The 20,110-nt window shown below is 41.5% G+C and overlaps 2 protein-coding genes and 1 long non-coding RNA gene across 4 annotated transcripts in view; 2 read left to right on the top strand and 1 right to left on the bottom strand.

Annotated features, from left to right (window-relative positions):
* The window catches only part of LOC117959567, a 22,667-nt gene extending 15,987 nt beyond the window's left edge, over positions 1–6,680 (top strand). Inside the window, exon 3 of the long non-coding RNA XR_004659965.1 lies at positions 6,669–6,680. This is a non-coding gene — a long non-coding RNA (uncharacterized LOC117959567). The remainder of the gene's footprint in view (positions 1–6,668) is intronic.
* snx30 (sorting nexin family member 30) lies at positions 2,593–15,468 on the bottom strand. Of its 2 annotated transcripts, XM_034896779.1 has the most exons (9): positions 15,184–15,468; positions 11,455–11,673; positions 10,323–10,433; positions 10,053–10,211; positions 9,142–9,331; positions 7,232–7,431; positions 4,971–5,060; positions 4,411–4,563; positions 2,593–3,717 (listed from the first exon to the last, which is right to left on the bottom strand). In XM_034896779.1, exons 1-9 carry the CDS (start codon positions 15,304–15,306, stop codon positions 3,640–3,642), a joined length of 1,323 nt encoding a protein of 440 aa, XP_034752670.1. In that variant the 5' UTR covers positions 15,307–15,468; the 3' UTR covers positions 2,593–3,639. The 2 variants fall into 2 exon arrangements, with proteins under 2 accessions (XP_034752670.1, XP_034752671.1); XM_034896780.1 differs by lacking the exon at positions 11,455–11,673.
* A 773-nt stretch (positions 15,469–16,241) lies between these two features.
* On the top strand, positions 16,242–18,945 carry LOC117959566 (SOSS complex subunit C-like). The gene is made up of 4 exons (XM_034896781.1): positions 16,242–16,612; positions 17,586–17,667; positions 17,784–17,871; positions 18,409–18,945. The coding sequence occupies exons 1-4, from the start codon at positions 16,588–16,590 to the stop codon at positions 18,508–18,510; spliced, it is 297 nt and encodes a 98-aa protein (XP_034752672.1). The 5' UTR covers positions 16,242–16,587; the 3' UTR covers positions 18,511–18,945.
* The last annotated feature ends 1,165 nt before the right edge of the window (positions 18,946–20,110 follow it).

The following is a 20,110-nucleotide window of genomic DNA, read 5'->3' on the forward strand; positions in this document are numbered from 1 at the left end:
CAACTGTTTTTGGTTAGGCCCTTTGCTGTCTTATCTCTTGTGCTGTTCCAGAGTGCAAGGTGCTAAAATGAAAACAGATGTTGAAATGTAAAGCTTTACAGTCTGGTGAACAATCTGGTTGAGTGAGCATGAGTTTCATGCTTCTTGTCGTTAGTGCGGTCAGAGCAGTTAGACCAAAGTGGTGGTCAGAGAGAAAAACAGCCCCACGTTATCACATACCCTTCACCGTACCGAGAGATTGGCGTGGTTTTATTTCAGTTAGCCTAATAGCCGGTTTGATTTGCACTGAGAGATGATTTTATGGAAAGTACCCTATGCCAACAACTAGGAATGCCTCTTATGTTCCCTGTATTTCATGGAAGAACCTTTTTTTATGTATGTAAAATACATTATTCATTCACAAAGAAAATATGTGTCCCCAAAGGTTGAATTCTTCCAATTTTGTTTAATTAAGGCAATAAGATCAATTTCCAAAAAGACGATTAGTTTTTTTGTCTTTATAGCCAACTTAAGCATGGGTTCATAAACTTTATGAGCACCACTGCAGCCTTAGTCACAGCACTGTCTGCAAGAAGAATGAAAAACAAAAGAGTTTCCTTGTAAATGAACACATTCACATTCAGTTTCTCTCATCAAAATGCTTTGTGTTTCCTCGAGATAACAACACAAAAACACTGCTCAATAGTGCCCCTAGTGGTTAAAACCTCTCCAGGTGCATTCAACTTTGTCTAATAATGATGCATGAATAACAGTGACTCAGTCTGGGAAGTTTTGATAAACCATTTAAAAAAATATTTTCCCATACAACATTGTGACAGTTAACATAGACAGGACGGAAAGTGTAGAAAATAAATTACTGTGGAACTGCTCTTTTACAGCAGTAGTTTGAGGATAAAAAAAAAAGAATGGCGGTCTTCTTTTACAGTTTACGTGAGACAAACGGAGGCTTTGCTCTGATATCTGAACACCTTTGGGTCTTGGTGGTTTTGATATTTTGAAACAAATGCAGACATATTGCATCAGTGCATCCATCGTCCTGTCTGCCTCGACACTGGACCACAGAGTCTCGGAAAGCCTCTTTCTCCAACTTAGTGGCTGCGTTCAAAAGGCCCAAATAAAAAACGTCTTCATGCGTCACCTGACTTCTAGTAGTAAGAAGAAACGGTAGCTGCTTTTTGTTTTTTAGAGCTCGAGGGGAAAACGTGAAGGACGGATATAAAGAGAACTGACCAAGCACTAAAACCAATCTGCAAGCAGCCTCATTTGGCTAACTTGGCAGACTCAGTAATATGACATCAGCACATAAAAACAGGACAAGGGCCGTTCAAAGACAATCTGACTAAAGGATATGTGAAAGAAACCACAGACCTGAAAAGAGAATTAAGCACCTTTTGTCTGAAGATATGATTATATTTGTAAAAAAAAAGTTCTATTCCAGGTTATCAGTGGAATCTGTGCCACCAATGAACAAAAAGGTGAAATCAATGTCTATGTGGAGCTATGTGCTTCTTAAAGATGTGATTCTAAGCACGATGCGTCTATCCTTTGTGGTTGAAAAGTCAGAAATTTCGAAATAAGTCGGGTTCAGCAAAAGGTTACACATATGACGAATAACAAAATCTCTCAGAATGGAGTTTTCCTTTAAGGCATCAGCAACATTTTGAGCCAAAACAATTGACGCAAAAATAAAGCATCTGACATATGAGAAATGTTTCCCATGAGTCATAGCTGAGCAGGAGGGGGTCACACTGCTCAGTTGGAGGGTTTAAAAGAACTAAACACTAAAACAAACTGTAGTTTTTTTTAAGTAAAGGGTGTATCACTCTAAATATAGCTATTGCAATGTCTGGTTATGACCTGAAGAACTTTCACAAAACTCCTTTAACGCTGGTTTATTCAATCCTGACCAGCAGAGATTTTCCCAGAAGCCTCAGTGCTCTTTGTTGCTTTGCAGCCTCAACATCTTTGAGAAATTCCTCAATTTCCAGACGTTCACCTGGAAGCTCTTAACTCTGTCCTAACCTCTCAAAAAAGGTATTTCAGATCACATACAGCCTTTGAGACTCACTCTTTCCTCAAAGAAATCCTTTTAATGAGGTCCGATAAACCCACGTTCCCAAGACGGTGTTTGTTTCTCTCAGAAAATGACTCTAAATGAGTGTTAATTGGCAGATTGCTGCAATAAAATGACATTTGACTTCAAAAAATAAGTTGACAGACAATAGAGTTTAAAAGTGAATAAATTATACTTTTGATTCCCTTTGTGTGCTGTTCATGTGGGTAAATCTGCCAGATGGGCCATTACGCATCCTCAATTGAATAATTATTAAATATAATTATCCTGATGTGTATATTTTTTTTCTCTTGAGCTGCTGTAGTGTAGGGAAATTAAATTAATACATTCTATTCTATTCTAAGAGAGGTGGAATTACAACAGGAGGTACAAGTGTCCATGGTGAAAAAAGCAAACATGTGATATGAAGAGAGAAGTTTTAAAAGAATGAAAACTATAAGCATTTAACCACCAGGTGGGGCTGCTGCGCTGCACTCAAAGCACAAATGTATGACAAAATCTGCAAAGTTTGTGCTTAAAAACACAAAACCTGACCTCCAACAAATTGACTTCCTGATAAAGATCGACATTCAACTTGTGTCGTCACTGTGAAACGTCTTTGCTTCACGTCTATTTCTCCTTAAGGATGAGGATCAAAAATCCGTGCTAAAGTTTCCATTTGAAGAGCGATCGGTGTCTTTTACTGCCAACTGATTTGGACTCATTTGCTGCTCCACCGGCTTTTTCTGCGCCTGTGCGTTACTTCTTGTTGTCACACAAGGCTGTGCTGTGAAACACCGATGCCACGGCTTCACGTCTCTGCAAGTTGATTTTCATACTTACAATGGTTGCAGGGAAAACAGGAAAACTATTAAGAACTTTTGGAAAACAGTCCACAACAATGGAAAGTATAAGTTTATGAGCCAAAAACACAAGCAAAAAAACGAACAAAAAAAACAGTAATGTTCCTTTAAATTAAGTATAGGATGTTGGGCTCTAATTTCCCAATATTTAATGTATAATAATTAGCCAATAGGATGCCTTTAAAAGATGAATGAGAATGACATGAGTTTAGTTTCAGTGTTACATATTTAGAGGCTTTTACGACCCGACAGGAAATAAAAAAATCCTCGGGATGCTCTGAATACTGAACACGCAAAATATCATGATCTTATCGGTTTTCTGCGACGCCAAAGAGTTATCCTTCCCATTCGTCTCAATGTCAACATGGAGCGAACGTGCCTCTCTGAGACCGCGGTGAAATACACACAAGTAGCATTGGTAAACCGACTGGTTATTGGAAACATGAAGTAGAAAAAGTCAACAGGAACAAAGACCGAAAAAAAAATAAGGAAAATGTCTGTACATAGTAGATCTCTCCTTTTTCCCAGCTTTCCTCGAATGTACCATTCATTACCTCCTTCGCAGAAGGTCGAGTCTCTGAGAGATGACTCCCCTCCGTATAGTCATCTCAGAGGAAAACAGGGGCAAAGTCCAGCAGTTCAAATCCACTGCCCTGTTTGTCCCTTTCCTTGGCATGAGAGAGCGTGTTATACACAGAGAGGGATGAGACATGAGGAGATGTTTCAGTTCGTCTCGCTCGTTTTGTCCTCAGTCTGTTTGTCCTGGAGGAGAGTTATGAGTGACTCCCACGCCGCCTGGCACTGTAGAGAGAAGAGACGGATGAATGTAACAGTAACATGATTAACCAATCAGAGCGTCATCTCCCATTCTCTATAAAAGACAGGCACGTTTGTACCTCGGCGCATTGCTATGATGATGGTCGACTTGCACCGTAATATTTCTGTTTGTAATCTTTTGCGTGTTTGTGTGCTGCTGCGCTTCCCTGTGAGCCTAATCAAATTTTAAAATAACTAAATGCTGCTCTATTGGCTTTAGACCAGGTTTTTGTTGGTCAATGGCGCCATCACTTCCCACTGCCTCAAGCAATACACCAAGAATGCACCTGAACACACCTCCCTGTAAGACCAGCACGACCATGGCCACAAAGATGGGCGCAGGGGCATTTGCTATTTAAACGACGTGGGCGCTGGACGGGTTTACAGTAGCAAAGACACTTGCATTGAGCTTAGCGTTGAGATTTGCGCCGCTCTTTTTTTAACGCCATTAAACAAGCAGAAGTGGATTTATACATGCCCTAAACGCACCTGCGCCCCTAGATCGTTAAAACAGGGCCCCGAGAGTGTGAGTGCAGGAGGGTGTGAAGGCTCCAAACAGAAAGGGCTCAAAAGGTCCACAACAGATCAATGATTACAAGACAGTTTAACCTTCCCGTATTGATTTTTTGTTTTTTGCAGTGGTTTTAAGTTCCAATGGCTTTCCAGCAGCCTGCCTACCTTTTCGTAGTGGTTGATGTTTTTGTCGGCCATGCCGGTGAGAAGCTGTTTGAAGTCTTGTCTCTTGTTGCTTTGCCAGCGCTCCCAGTCTGCCTTCAGGTCAGCGTTGAAACACTCCACTTTGTCCTGGCATTTCTCGACCTCCACTGGCATCTACGGCGAGACAGAGAAAACTACAGCTACAGGGGCGTTCAGGGGACATAGTGAAAGACTACAGGTTGCAGGTCTACAACCGCAGGGGTCTGGGTGGTGCAGGAGTTTTGGAGGGGAAGGGTTGTATTAGAGACATTTGTAGTGAAGGAGGACTTTCACAAATTCTCCCTCTCAAATCCCGAGAATGTTTCTTTGTGGAGTTAGTATGGCATATGGACAAAGGACATCCAACTAATTCTAACAGCACTAAAAGCTTTTTATTTTGAAGAGATTATTCACCCTATATAATATAAGTGTAAACATTAAAAGAAGTCATAAATGTTCAGTGAAGTAACGGCTCTTTTCATTATTGATTATGTGCTGATTGAAAGGCCTGTGTGTTTGAAAGGAGGAAGGATGAGGCTTACTGGTGTTCTGTCCTCCTGTTTGCGCAATATGGCTGCTTCTAGTCGGGCCTCGTACTCGGCCTGGCTCTGGTCCCGCTTCCTCAAAACATTCTGAAATCAACAAGAAAACAACTGTTTCATTTCGCACCGTTAATGGGATATTTCCTGGCACTGTGTAAAATTCCAGAGACGACGTGTGAAAAAGATCCAACAGAGAGAAATGCTGATGCAAGCACTCGGTGAGTTAAGGAACTGACACACGCAGAATGTCAGATGCAACTTCCTCTATTTGGGGTCAAAGGTGACTCAGCGGAAAGTAAGCGAGTCTGTTGCTGTGTCTCAATTCCACTTATACGTTCGTTTGTATCAGGTCTTCGGTGCGTGGATTGTTTGCACTGCTAAACAAAGTATACTCAACGTAGACTGTGTACGTACACATTTGTGGCAGTTTCAGAGTATGCCGTGGATGAACAGTATTCTCAGTAAAGGAAATAGAGCTGCTTACAACTGGAAAGAAAATAAACAGTGGGTGCTAATAAAAAGGCTCAGAAAGATCTTGGAAAACTTATTAGTCAGTGGTTTCCCAAAGTCCCAGTTTGATTGATGTCCGTGGTCACAGGTATTGTATCATTTCCTGTTTATATACAAAAGGTAAAGAATGTTGGGTTTTTTGTTCAACCACAATTCCCAAAAAGTTGGGACACTGTGAAATGTAAGCAAAAAAAAAACTTTTTCTTTATCTCTGGCATATTCAACTGAAAACAGTACAAAGACATGAGTTTCAATGTTCTTAGAAATAGACTTAGACTTTATTGTCATTCAGTGGGGGGCCGTCAGCCAGCTAATCAGGACAGTCTTTGAGCACCTGTTATTTTTTCGGCGCTTACTGCTTTTCTTGCGTGCACTCTTCTTGACGCTTGTGTAGTCTTAGGTGTCACAGGGACTGGTTTAGTTTATTTAAAGTGTTCGAGGGCAGGATGGGTCTCGGGACCCCGGAGGACCAGGTCACGGTGGCCGAAAAATTTGAGTGATTAAAGGCCGCTTCTCTTGGACCGGAAGGACGAGATAATGGTAGTGGGAAACACCTTCGAGGGCAGGACGGGAACCAGGACCTGGGAGGACGCGATGAGGAGTAGTGGGAACGTGTTCGACTGCAAGACGGGTCTCTAGGACTCCAAAGGGTGAGGCGCCTTCCAGTTCACGTGAAATTATATCACATGGTAGCCTACGCAATGGTCACCGGGGACAGATCAACGCCAGGCTGATACAAAAAGACAAATAAACTGAACTGGTCCCGGGGACCCGAAGGATAACACAAGGGTTAACGTCCTCTGGACATGAGCTGTCTCGAGTCTGGGCGCCTGTTCATCTGGGTGAGGTGTGGATTTCCTCACAGGAGTGTTGTCGGGTGCTTCAAACCAACCACAGCAGATATTAAGCCAAATGTGTCTCGTGTTTGTTGGGTCATGGAAGAATCCCTGATCGCTAAACTTTATTTATTCTTTTGTAAATATTCACTTACTCTGAATTTGATGCTTGCGACATGTTCCAAGCAAGATGGGACAGGGGTTATGTTTACCACGGTGTTGCGTCACCTTTTCTTTTGACAACACTCAAGAGACCCTCAGCGTTTGGCAGCTGAGGACACTGGATTCTTTCCCATTGTTGCTTTTCCCCCTTTTTTGAAACGCATGTTGCTGGCATCAAATTCAGAATTAGCATACAGTATATTTAGGTAGGTAAGGTACAACATGAAATATAGCGTCTTTGTATTGTTTTCAATTAAAGATTATGTCAAAAAGGGTTATAAAATTACCCAGTTATATTTCCATTTACAGCTTACACACATTCACATGAATACGAACTTAACCAAACTGGTATTTACTGTTAGTTCCACTGTGGCAGTGTCATAGGAGCAATATAATAATCGGTTTCTCAGCTCCGTGTAAATGTGGCAAGAGTCAACTAAGGCTAAAAGCCTATTGTGTGTGTGTGTGTGTGTGTGTGTATATAGAGTGAGGGTGGCCACGTGTTTAAGTTTTCAAATAAATCCCAATAGACGGATCTACTCTGAATTTTAAATCATATGTTACATTTTTTAAATGCTTTTCTCATAATGGAATGGAAGTCTATGGGGGGGGGGGGGGGGGGGGGGGGGGGGGGGGGGGGGGGGGGGTAATCGACAACAAGGCTGACTTGCTGTACTGTATCCAGCTTTTAGAACATCAAAAAAACAAACAAACAAAAATGTCCTGTGCAACATCCCACGATGTCCCTCTCACCTTCATGGACTCTACGTAGAGGACATACTCTCGGAGTACGGGCAGGAAGTCCTGGCTCATGTTCTCCCCCAGGTCCTCCAGCGCTGCGCAGCACGTCGTCACGCAGCCGGCCACGCGCTCCAGGGGGCGCCGCAGTTCATCCTCCAACCCCACCCAGCTGGAGTACACGGTGCCGTACTCCCGCAGTTCTGTCAGGTACTCTGGTAGTGGTGAAAGTCAAAATAATTATAATAATATTTATTAAAAACGAGGGGTTAACGATTCTGAAAATGTCACGATTCAATTCAATATGAATTTTTAGGCTCACGTTTCAATTTAAAATGAATTTGATTCAAAAATGATTCTCAATTTTAAAAAACAATTCACAGTATGTAAATGTAGTTCCTCTTCCCATGTGATTATATACACGCCATTACAAAATGTATTTTTTTTGGTAATTCTATGAATCTAAATGAAAAATATTTTGCACACCCCTGATAAAAACCATAAAGAAGAGGTGGTGAACATGCCAAGAAGAAGAGTAAGGAGAGGGGACTGTGTCTAGATTTTAAGTTGAAGCAGCTAATTCTCTGTACCAACATAAGACACTGCTCAACTGGAAAACCAACGACAGCAGGACGGTCTTTCTTTCCTCACAGGCGATGCGGAAAGATCGGCATGTTCAATGGCCAAATCTTTATTTGTAAAATGACACACGAGAGAGGGTGATGAATAAACGCCAGGCAGCTGAGTCTGGCGCGCACGGCATTTGCTTTTTTACACCCTGTGTCAGCTGGTACGCCTTTATTATCTACAGTCCCCTGAGTTTCCACCTTATCTCCTCCGATATGGAAACAAGGACATTTTCGTTTGCATTACTGTTTTTTTGGCCACAGACTGCAACACATCTAAAACCCTGAACAGATGGTGACAACTAGCGTTCACACGGCAGATGTCAGGTATTTACCGGATCACTTGTCACGCATGAGTTAGGCCTGCACTTATCAACCAAGAAACCAAGAAACCACCAAGAAACCAAGAAACCACCAAGAAACCAAGAAAGACTGTGTGGAACCACCACACCACTGTGTGGTGTTTGGTTTCTCTTCAACCAAACACCACAGCACTCAATCAATACTGCAGAGTTTACAAACCAGTTTTAGCCACTCGGGCTAAAGACTGAGAAGAAGTAGAGTATATGGTGTAACCACTTGAGGCCATCTTCCAAGCAGCACACACCACAGTTTTTAGAAAAAATGCTTCCTGCTGCCTAAAATACACATTTGGAAGAATAAACTGAAGAAGTAGCTTCAGTGCTTTCGCCAGAAGTGGTATTTAAATCCTAGGGGTTCTACACTATGTAAAGTTTTGCCATAATAAGACTGTGAGGAAATTGTAATAGAATTGGTAAATGGAAAATCCAAGAGATAACTGAAAACAAATGCTTTTTACATTTCTGTTGAAAACCTCTATTTTAAAAATGAGTTGTGGATTTAGCTTTTAATTTCGCTTTTTCAGTGATGTGCCAATAATTCCCATAAGTTCCTTATTAACATATATACGCATAATAAAATGTATTCTGTATTGATGAATGAATGGATCCATTTTTTGATTGCTTTATGTTGCTCAGTTAAACACCCTTTTAGTACAACTTTAATGGAACGCGTTTCTCATTTTATCAATCCCGCTCTTTATTGTCAAATTATAATCAATCAATAATCTGGTCTATAACCATTTGCAAGCCCACTGAGTCCTTACAGGATGACTCAGTTTAATTTGAAGTTGGCAAATGCCTTTGTGTGGTATCAATGCTAACAAGTGTCAAATAAAAAAAGATAAATGCGCAAACTAAATCCATCAACCATAGAGAACCATCAACCTCAAGGTGAAACTGTTCATTACATAATCATGGGTGTCTATTGCTTTGATACCTGACTGCTCTTTGAGGATCCTCTGAGCGATGCGGTCGATGGTTCCCAGTTTCTGGTTGAAGGTGTCCAGGTATTCTCCCATGGCGCAGAACTCGGCCGGCCGCGCCCGCAGCTTGTAGCCTCCGGCGACGTGCTTCACCGACTCGCCCACCTTGGTCAGGAGGGCCAGACCCTGGCGCTTGTTCAGGTCCTGCAGACACACGGTGACAACAGGCCACGGGGTGTCCAGCATCAAATTACATGGGGATAAAGCTGCGGATTCATTGTGTGAATGAACTGTTTTTGCATGTTTCTTGTTCAACTTAAACACAGGAATGTCCAAAGTTATGTTTATAATTTTTGATCTATGGTTAAATGTGCATTCAGAAGTATCTAATACAAGTGTGTTAATAATCAATTCTTCGTTTTTACCTAATGGGATGAAATTGTTGAACGCATGTTTACAAGAACCTTCCTGTTTTAATACCTTTGGTGTTCTATCACCCATTTTACATTTTATGCTTGCCAGCCACTTTTTTTCTGAGTCCAATTATTTTACTGCTGCAACAAGATCATTCCCCCACAAGGATCAATAAAGTCCTGTCTTGTGTCTCAGCTACTTAAAGTCAACATTTGTGACTGATGGCAGATCTGGAGAAAACACACAGGCGCACACAAGGAAGCAGATGCTCACTTTTTTGTGGTAATGCATTTTACTGAAAGATTGCTGCCGAGAATACGTATATTTATGGTTTTTGTTTCGCATAACAACGCAATATTACAAGGTCCCGCATACAAGCATGTGACAGCAAAAGGATTGACTGATTGACCTGAATTTGTCTGTGCGTTGCACATGGTGAGAAATCATTAAGCGTTTGTTTTTTTCTCTCTATAAGTCAAATAGTGAACTTCCCAAACGTGTGTTGCCATACCTTGGCAGTTAGGAAAGCGTTTAGATGTGGGTTGAAGGAGAGAACGGGGTGGTCAGCGATTCGCTTCAGGAACTTGTCCAGAGCTTTCATCCTCGTCTCCACGAACTCCTCCGAAAAACGATCAACCACGCCCTTCATCACAAACTTCTCCGGCAAGGGCTGGAGTTTAAGAGAGATTGGAGGGGGAGGAAAGAGGAGGGGCGGAGACTTTAAACGAAGGGTTTCTCAACAGAAAGCAGGACAGAGAGTCATTCGGCTCATTTGACCTACAGGGATGAGGTGGGTCGGCTGGCTGTCCTCCAACTTGATCCTCAGCCAGTCAAAGTCCTGGTAACGCCGCCGGACGCAGTACTCCGGCAGGTCAAACTCTGCCCGTGTTGTCTGAGGCAGAAAAAAAACATTCACAGTACATTGGCACAAAATTCATAGGTGCACATTGGACCGGAGGGTGGCCAGCTCAGCAGGATTACTGTACATGCTTATTGACCATGAAATATAGCTGACAGTGCGCTGATCCACACACACACACACACACACACACACACACACACACACACACACACACACACACACACACACACACACACACACACACACACACACACACACACACACACACACACACACACACACACACACACACACACACACACACACACACACACACACACACACACACACACACACACACACACACACACACACACACACAAAATAGTGTTAAAGGCCAGCCCCCGCATGCTCTCAATTAACACTTTGTGTTCATATTGGGCTGTGATATTTGTCTTCGTCCTGAGCCGAAGCACTAAAGTGCACATAGCAACTGTTGTCATGACGCTGCCCGGAGACTCCTGGCAGTCTTTATCTGAATCCGTTTCTTTCATTACACGATAGAAAGGCCTCTGAAGCTCGGATTACGTTTTGAAAGTCGGAGCAAATCAACTTGTGGAAGGCAGAGTGGTGGTTTTGAGATCTGCTGCCGCTTACTTACAGACCGATGTGAAGGAGTAGAACACACAAACGCACACGTGCACACGCCAACAAACACACACGCACACTTTAGGGCTGCAATCTCTGATTATTTTCATTGTTGATTAATCTGTCGATAATTTTCAAGATTACTTGGTTGCTTGGTCTACAAAACATCAGAAAAATGGTGAAATATGTCAATCAGCGTTTCCCAATGCCCAAGATGAGATCCTAAATGTCTCGTACTCAGAAATATTCAGCTTACTGTCACATGGGAGTGGAGAAAATATTGCAATATGTAAATATTCACATTTAAGAAGCTTGAATCGGAGAACATTAACCATTATTACGCCAGATGGCAGTGTCATACAGTCCCTACTGTCCAAAGACAACCAAGTAGACTGTGTCACCATGACACCAGCCAAGAGCAGACCTTGGTGGAGACCCTGTAGGTGATGTAGGTCTCCATGGTGGAGACGTGCTTCTTCGGGTCGTTGACTGTGACAAAGAGGTCACGGGTTTCTGTGCTTTCTGCGTAGGGGTCCCGGACATCGGCTTCCGGGTCGTCGTCCAGCTGCAGCCTGTTGAAGAGCGAGGACGTGGATGCGGGACTCGACGTCTCAACCGGCGTGCCATTGGTCAGCCCCGCTGCCTGCGTGGACAGAGACAATGGGGACATAAAATTCAGATGCTGCACTGTGATTAAGGCTGCAAACAAAGAGCTGGTGATTCACGGCGATGCGGTTGTTTCTCTCGGTCAATGGGGCTCTTGTTGAGGCTGCTGCTGCCTCGTTCACAGCCAACATCATCTGACACTACTCCTGTCTCTGTAATTGAATGATGGATGAGAGGAGAGAAATGGAGCATTTGTGGACAGGGGATACATTCCAAAAGCCTTAATACAAATCCATTCCAACTGTGTGATAATAATGGCTTAGACCCTATTTAGGTTGATGAAAGGAACACATTGTCATTTTATTCAGGGTTATATTTTTTTTCATCCTTTAACAGGTGTTTTATTTATTTATTTTTATAAAAGACATACAGTATGTTTTCTTCTGAAGCCATTCATGGCCTGTTTTCTGGACAAACAGGCCTTTTATGCATTGGATTTGATTCTGAAATTGACTATTGCACCGCAACAACCAGTTTTTGGTTTGACAAAGACCGTTCTGATAAATATCACTATCAAACGGATGCAAAACTATTCATAGACTATTCGAAGAAGACACTCTTCCACAGGTTGTTCTGGGTAAAATACGCTGCGTCAGAGCTGTGTTTTCTATCGCAACAAGTAGGGAGCAAACAACAAATTTTCCCCCGCAGGCTCCACCCAAACACAGCAATAGTGCTTAAAAAAAAAGCTATAAAAACGTATGTGCAGAATTGGACACATTAGAGCAAAGAGAAATATGAGGTTGATTTTCTACTTCTACGTGCTGTTTGATTTAACCTGTAATTCAAAGGATATAAAAAAAAAGTGATGGAAGAATATATTACGGCACATTTAGAGTAGATCTCATTTAGCAAAGATCAGGGAATGCAGGCGACAGAATGTTAAGTGTAAACAAAGACTACAGATGTAAATACTGCAACAGGAAGATGGGCAAAAGCCAGGTGCAGCAGGTATGTATCATCCAAACTGGCTCGGAAAAAAAACTAACAGCCAAATTCCTCACTACAACAACCGGTACTGCCACATATGATCTGATCTAAACTCTTACTAACCCTTCTCACCGGTCCTCTGGGGTCACATCTTGCCTCACATCAAGGAACATACGTTTTATATTTCATTTGCCTCGCATAAGGAAAAGGAACTACTTTCTTTCAGGTTAAAGTGTAAGCGGGAAATGCAGGTAATGTTCAACTTTTATCGCTTTTTACGAAACACACATTCTTTCTTTAAACTCGTCTAAAGTGGGCACACACACACACACACACACACAAACACACACAAACACACACAAACACACACAAACACAAACACAGTCTCACTATCTTTGTGGGGACCCACCGTTGACATAATGCTTTCCCAGCATTTTGGCCCCACAAGTATACTGAATTCCCAGTTTTTGGACAACAACCAATGTAGTTAAACGAGGAGAAAAAGACACACACACACACAGACACACACACCGACACACACACACACACACACACACACACAGTTTTGCTAACCTGCACTGGTAATCACAGTTTAGAAAATTGCATTGCGTTACATCATTGCTCCACTGTGAATGAACAACCAGGCCACCGCCAAACAGCCACGCTCCAACAGTCAGGTAAATCTGAAGATATTACACTGAGGGGGGGAGGGGGGGGGGGACCAGATCCGCTTTCAATACATAGCAGAGCTGGGGGATGTATGAATGTAATTATCAATATTGGGATCTGGGAATGGATATGTGGAGTTCTGCTTTTTGTAATGCTGTGATAGAGCTTAAATGTGACATTGTAGGGCTTCACAGTTAGTTCATATTTTCTAAACCTATTAGACAGGTTTAGATTTAAGGATTCGGTGAGGGGAAAACGCTGGTGGTCTTCATATCCACATTACTATCTTTATTGGGCTTTCTCAAAGCAGACATTCTGACTTAAGAGTAGGAAAAGCCCAGGTGTTACTAATAACTTTAATGATGGCACTGTTCTCTTCCAAGTGTGAAAGTGAAAGTGAGTTGAGCAGGTAAATGGAACTCGGCTATTATTATCCAGCCATTTACACGTGTGCTTTTTCTACTGTGACAAGTCAAAATATTTCAGGTGACATGGGCCTATTATCTGACACCAACCTCTATTTAAGGATATGACTACTGTATATTGCATGCAACTGCTAATAGGCCTAGTGGTACCTAACATCTCACACCCCTATAATATGGCTATTATGGGACCTTGTCAAAAAATAACTGGCAATGAACTGCAAATTCTAAATTTCCAAAAATGACTGTATGAACAAAAAGTCCTGTTTTTTTTCTCAGGTAAAGAAACTAAGACTGTACCCTTAGCAGTAAGTGGATGATAACATTTGGTTGTTTAACATTGTGTGTACACTAAAGTAGAGCACGTTTTCTCACATGGACCCCAGCCGAACCAAAAAGAAAAGACAGTGAAAACCACAGTGAAAATAAAATTTAAAAGACCGTCGCTTTTCTACTATACAAAATACGTTCATAGCATTATATTTTCTAATAAAATATTTTTAAAAAATCACTAAACACCAGGTGAGAGCACATTTTCCCACCAATGCGACACAGTACTAAAGATACTAACATTTTGAAAGAATGCTATGTTCTATACATGGATCCTAACCCACTGGCAAAAACTTTCATGACTTGATCCCAGGCCCATAATCTAACTTCCCATCAACTTTTATTGAAGCGTGTTGACAGAGTGAATATTCTGCTGACAGACTGGGACCAGAACCATTACTTTCTTGGTGGTGGGTGTAGACAGAGGAACTCCTACAAGCTTCACATTTTTAATTAGTGTCTTGCCTCTGGTTGGCTCTGGGTGTTCATAAATGAAATTAAAATGTAACCTTGATGGAAGGACGTATCACATCATCTCTTTTTGGCAATAACTAACTGCAAAAGCTAATTGGTGGCTGTACAATAACCGCAGGAAGCTTCGGGATTTGTTTGCTTGGTCCATCCTTGTTTACACAGCACCATGATGTCAGGTCAGCCCACTATAGGCTGATAACGATGTCAGGTCACTTTCTACAAAGTAGAATGAGAGAAATCTGTGGAAACCACAGTGTGTGTTTTTCTTCCGAGTTAACGTAGTTTTGGTTATGATGTGTGTGTTGTTGTAATGAAAAAGCAAGTCCCTTCATGGGATAGAGCTTGCTGAGACATTTTGAGACTTGGCTTTCATGCAACAGTGATTCAGTGGCAAACTCAAAAGTTCTTCAGGCTCAACTCCAACCACCGTTATGGGCAGTAAATAAAGAACATTAACCAGGAAATACGCTGATTAATGGGTATCCCTTTTCTCCTTTACACTTCCATCAGTTTACTTACTTGATGGATTTAGCCACAAACACTGGCGCCAGCCTGAAAAGAGCTTTGAGTGTGGAGTGTAACGTAAGTTTGGTTAACCGTCCACTCTCCATCCCCGGTACCGGTGTCGGTGTCGGTCTCGGTGCAGCCACAGCGGACCCTACCTTGTCCCCTCCGAGGTTGACGGTGACGGAGAGCGGCTCCTCGGCGGCGGAAAGCGGGTGGAGGATATCCGCGATGGGCTTCTGCCCCGAGCTGGCCAGGCCTCTCGGAGTGCCGACACTCATCCTGCGGGAGGCGGGAAGACGTGGCCGGGTTTCGGGGAGGAGGGTAACTGCTGTCCGGTTTCCGCGGTTGATACGGTTAATGAAGACAGAGGGAGGCTTTTTTCTCCGTTCCCGTCTCCTCGGTGGAGATGTCGACCCGCTGGTTGGTCACAACTGTCAGCTGACTACTACGGCGCACCTCCGGAAGTTAAACTACAAAAACCCGGATGTAAACATGAGCACCACGTGACAGGGGCAACGGAATGAAATTGTTAAGATCGTCTATTGAAATGATCCCTGCTCTGTTACTGACTTTAAGTTTATTGTTTGGAACAAAACATACAGCGGAACACCAGGGGAAAAGCAATCAATATGAATAAAGTATGAATAAAAATGGATTATCTCGTTTTGAAAACATAAAACATTCTCAACTGAAGGACAAATTATTTTCAGAGACTCAACTCATTGTCACTAAACTATCTCCATGACAACTGCGGAAACTTCATCGTCTAAAGAAGAGGTGTGTTTAAAAAAGCTCCGGGTGGGGGGGAAATCGAATAGTTTGAAAAATGTTTACTTTTATTTACGCCAATCATTTTTGCTCTGGAACAACCTGTGCACATGACCAAGTTATGACATGATAAGCACTTCATGACAAACGTACTAAGCACTAAGCATTATACATTTAAAATCTTTCGGAAAACAATAATTATTATTATTTACTTTTATTTACACCTATGTGCCTATATTTTCATCATCTGGGCTCCAAAGTGAGCTTTCATATGATACCTTTATTTTATTAAATTATTTAAACTTAAATTAACAGTAATTCAATAAAAAAAAAAAAAATCTTTTTAGGTAACATTGGCCTACTTTCATCCTCATCAAGGCTCGCCTTTCACTTGGTTCTTCTGGGAAACGTTTTTCTTAACCGGAAATAGAAGCAGAGTGACACCTCTTCGTTCTTCTATCTTACCTACCTATCTGAAAACCCGGTGCTTGCTTTGTGGCAAAATGCAACTCATCAACCGTACATAAGCAGGAGTTTTTATCGCTATTTTAAACTTTAAGTTAGTGTTACAACAGCAACTTGTGTGTAGTTTAGTTCACCCAGTTCCAGTTGAAGTTATAGTTATCATTTAGGGGGGTTTTATCGTCCGTTGTCAACCAGCGCATCGTTGGCTGGGCGAAAGGAAACACACAAATAAAACGCAAACCATTAGCGTTAACGTTAGCTATTATACAATCCTTTCTGTCATTTTTTTTTAAATTCGGCCCTGTTGCTACTTTACCTGCACCGACATGGCTACTAATCCTCCAGGACAAGGTAATTATTTTAGTTCTTGGGGCAAACGATATTAGTATTGAAGTCTTTATCGAGCTGTAACTCCAGGGTCGTAACATTAATGTTAGCTATGAATTCTGGACCCCCCTGGAAATATTAGAGCTCTCTTCTTCCCCTTGAGGAAATATAGCTAGTTGTATAGCTTATTATCTTATAGTTTCTGTAGTTCCCCACGAACAATGGACCTCTCATTTTACCTGAGTGCTAACATATTTAGGATGTGATTAGAGGTGCAACGATTAATCGATTGTTGTCAACTATTGAATTAATTGGCAACTATTTTGATAGATTAATCGGTTTGAGATTTTTTTTTATGACAAGAAATCAGATTTCTCTAAACCCAGCTTCTTAAATGGGAATATTTTCCAGTGGCCTCTCTCCTCTGTGACAGTAAACTGAATATATTTGAGTTTTGGACAAAACAAGACATTTATGGACGTCATCTAAGCTTTGGGATCCGCATATTTTACCATATTTTGACATTTTTATAGATCAAACAAGTAATCGATTCATCAAGAAAATAATCAGCAGATTCATCTGAAAATAATCGTTAGTTGCTGCCGTAGATGTGATGCAAGAAAGCGGTAAAATATATGCCAATATATATTTTTCTTAATTTACCATTGCTTCTCACAGTTATTTTGTGGTAAACACATTCACTGGTTTTTACTGAAAAGTGTTGCCCATAATTAGATGAAGGAAGTTATGTTAGCTGATGCCTGGTTGCTTTGGTAACCAAAACTTGAGCGTATTAAATGATCGGATTGAAGTGATGATCGGATTTCAAACCTAACCTTCCAAACCATTCCAATAAAGAAACGATTCTACTGAAATCGTCATTTTAGAAACGAGTCCAAGTAGGAATCGGTTTTCGATGCCCAATCCTACTGATACAAATGTATCTGTCCTTCCATTGTCTTTCTGTCTCTTCCTCTTTTTTTTTTCCTTCATGCAGCCTTTCCAAACAAGGCGCGGGTGGCGATCCTGGCCGAGCTGGAGAAGGAGAGGAGACGGCTGATGAGCACTCCCGGAGGCAGGTGGGGATAGTATTCAGCCCAGGAGGGTTACAGACGGGGGGGGGGGATTGAGCATATATCAATATTCAAATTGACATTTGAATATTCAAATTGACATTTGTCCCTTTGTCCCCAAGCATCTCGCTGTCCAGACCTAGTCTGAAGGAGTTCAGGGACAATGCAGAACAGCAGCACATCGCTGCCCAGCAGAAAGCTGCCCTGCAGGTGAGACATCTACGTGTCATTTAACACACGCAACAACAAGTAGCACAAAAAAAGCGCTATACATTTATAAATGAATCAATACTTTAGTTGCTCATCCTAATTCTTAATATCTACGTTTTGTGTTGATTAGGATTGGGCATCGAGAGCCGATTCCTACTTGGAATTGGTTCAGAAATCCCAGTTCCAATAGATTACAATTCTTTATTGGAATCGTTTAGAGGATTTGGTTTCAAATCTGATCATCGCTTTCCAATTTAATATGTGCAAGTTTTTGGTGCATCCGCCTCAAACACTGGGATATGCTTTAATGTGGCATCAAATCTCAAAAATCTTTTTTGGCAAACAGAGCCAATGGGTAGTTAGCTTAGCTTAGCATAAAGAATGGACAAATGGGGAAACAGCTTGCCAAGCTCTGTTCAAAGGTAACGGAATCTGGCACTTCTAAAAACACATCATATTGTTGGGTTAATCCAGTTATGAAATGGTAAATGTGGTCATTATTAAAGCAAACCTTTGCCTTACTATCTTCTCTTGCAGCATGCACACGCACACTCCACAGGCTTCTTCATCACTCAGGACTCCTCATTCGGGAACCTCATCCTCCCTGTCATTCCACGCCTGGAGCCGGAGACTTCTTGACCTTTTTTTAACCTCTTGTTGTCCTCCTGCTGCCAGGTGTGAGAGGAAGCTTTCAAACAACACACACGCACATCAGACCCACGTCGCCCCCGCGTTCTCTCTTCTAAGTCTGGGATTAATGGACAGTGGTTAGGCAGGTTGTTAACTATCTCAGGGGAGGGGGAATCTGTCATTTCTACATTTTCCAGCCTAACAGACTGGCTGCTGAATTTAGGAAAGCTAAACAGCAACAGTTGGAAGAAGGTTCCAGATAGCTGTGAAACATCATGTGGAGTGGTGCAGGGGCTGAAAACAAACTCTACACAAATAAACGCTGTCCCGCTCGGTTGCCTTTTACTGCACTGATTCATAAAATTAACATTTTGTCAAGGTTTTTACATTAATGGATTAGTATCCATATTTGGAGAATACAATTGTCACACACTTGTGTATATAGATTGAATTAAACTTTTTTTTGGAAAAAAGGGGCTGATGGTCTGAATGCATAGGCCATGGCTATGTTTGCATTATAGGGTTTTATGATAAGTCTTGATCGCTTTGTCTCACTTCTGTGTCTCAACTGTTCACATCCATGTTTTAAAGGGACCAATATTAAAAAGGGGGGGTGGGGGACATTCCTTCATCCATGGGTTGGGTGTTGTCTGAGGAAGATAAGTGTGCCGATAGATCAATAGTTTTTTTTTTAATGGACAAAGGCTTATATTTCCTTTCTAAAATGAGGAAGACTTGCTTACCTACATAATGCTCACTGTTTTTAGTGGTTTATTGTAAAACATTGGTCAGCAGCACACAAATCAACACAATTATCACAGTATAGCAACATGCATAAAAAAACATTAAGTCACTGAACCTTTAATACTTGAACGCCTGATTTCAGACTATTTAACATTAAAGGCAGAGCCACATGATTATAAAGTGGTTTAAGTGATCCCCACAGTATTAACCAATTACTCATTGTTTATCATTTAGATTTTTTTGTTCAAAAGCTGGAACTTGGATAAAATAAACTCTGAGCCACCGTCTGAGTCTAAGACTCTAAGAGCAAGAGGCTTTCCAGAGTCACAATTTTGCACGGACGTTTCACAAACATACAGGGAGAAATCCACTGAACAGAAGGCATAAAGTCTTCTTCCACAACCACAGTAGCAGAAATGTGGCAAGAATTTAATGCAGCCACATGATGATCATAAGAACAAGATCAGTAAAAAGAAAATTACAAACTTGCAATAAAGACCACTAACTTTGACTGACAGTAAAATAAGAGAATCCAATGCTTTCTTATTACCCGGCCTTGCTAAAGTATTCGGGCCCCTTGAACTTTTTGACCTTTTGCCACATTTTAGGCTGCAAACATAAAGATATAAAACTGTAATTTTGTGTGAAGAATCAACAAGTGGGACACAATTATGAATTGGAATGAAATTTATTGGATATTTCAAACTTTTTAACAAATAAAAAACTAAAAAATTGGGTGTGCCAAATTATTCAGCCCATTTACTTTCAGTGCAGCAAACTCTCTCCAGACGTTCAGTGAGGATCTCTGAATGATCCAATGTTGACCTAAATGACTAATAATGATAAATACAATCCACGTGTGTGT

The sequence above is a fragment of the Etheostoma cragini genome, chromosome 16, assembly GCF_013103735.1.
Source record: "Etheostoma cragini isolate CJK2018 chromosome 16, CSU_Ecrag_1.0, whole genome shotgun sequence".
Lineage (NCBI taxonomy): Eukaryota > Metazoa > Chordata > Actinopteri > Perciformes > Percidae > Etheostoma > Etheostoma cragini.

What these genes read in the sequence shown, in the direction of transcription:
- LOC117959566 (XM_034896781.1), top strand. Translation starts at nt 16,588, where the DNA reads ATGGCTACTAATCCTCCAGGACAAG. An exon ending in ATGAGCACTCCCGGAGGCAG is followed by an intron (nt 17,668 to 17,783) that starts GTGGGGATAGTA and finishes TTTGTCCCCAAG; the next exon opens with CATCTCGCTGTCCAGACCTA. An exon ending in AGCAGAAAGCTGCCCTGCAG is followed by an intron (nt 17,872 to 18,408) that starts GTGAGACATCTA and finishes CTTCTCTTGCAG; the next exon opens with CATGCACACGCACACTCCAC.
- snx30 (XM_034896779.1), bottom strand. Translation starts at nt 15,306, where the DNA reads ATGAGTGTCGGCACTCCGAGAGGCCTGGCCAGCTCGGGGCAGAAGCCC. An exon ending in TCAACCTCGGAGGGGACAAG is followed by an intron (nt 11,674 to 15,183) that starts GTAGGGTCCGCT and finishes CTGTCCACGCAG; the next exon opens with GCAGCGGGGCTGACCAATGG. An exon ending in GATCCTCAAAGAGCAGTCAG is followed by an intron (nt 7,432 to 9,141) that starts GTATCAAAGCAA and finishes CACCACTACCAG; the next exon opens with AGTACCTGACAGAACTGCGG.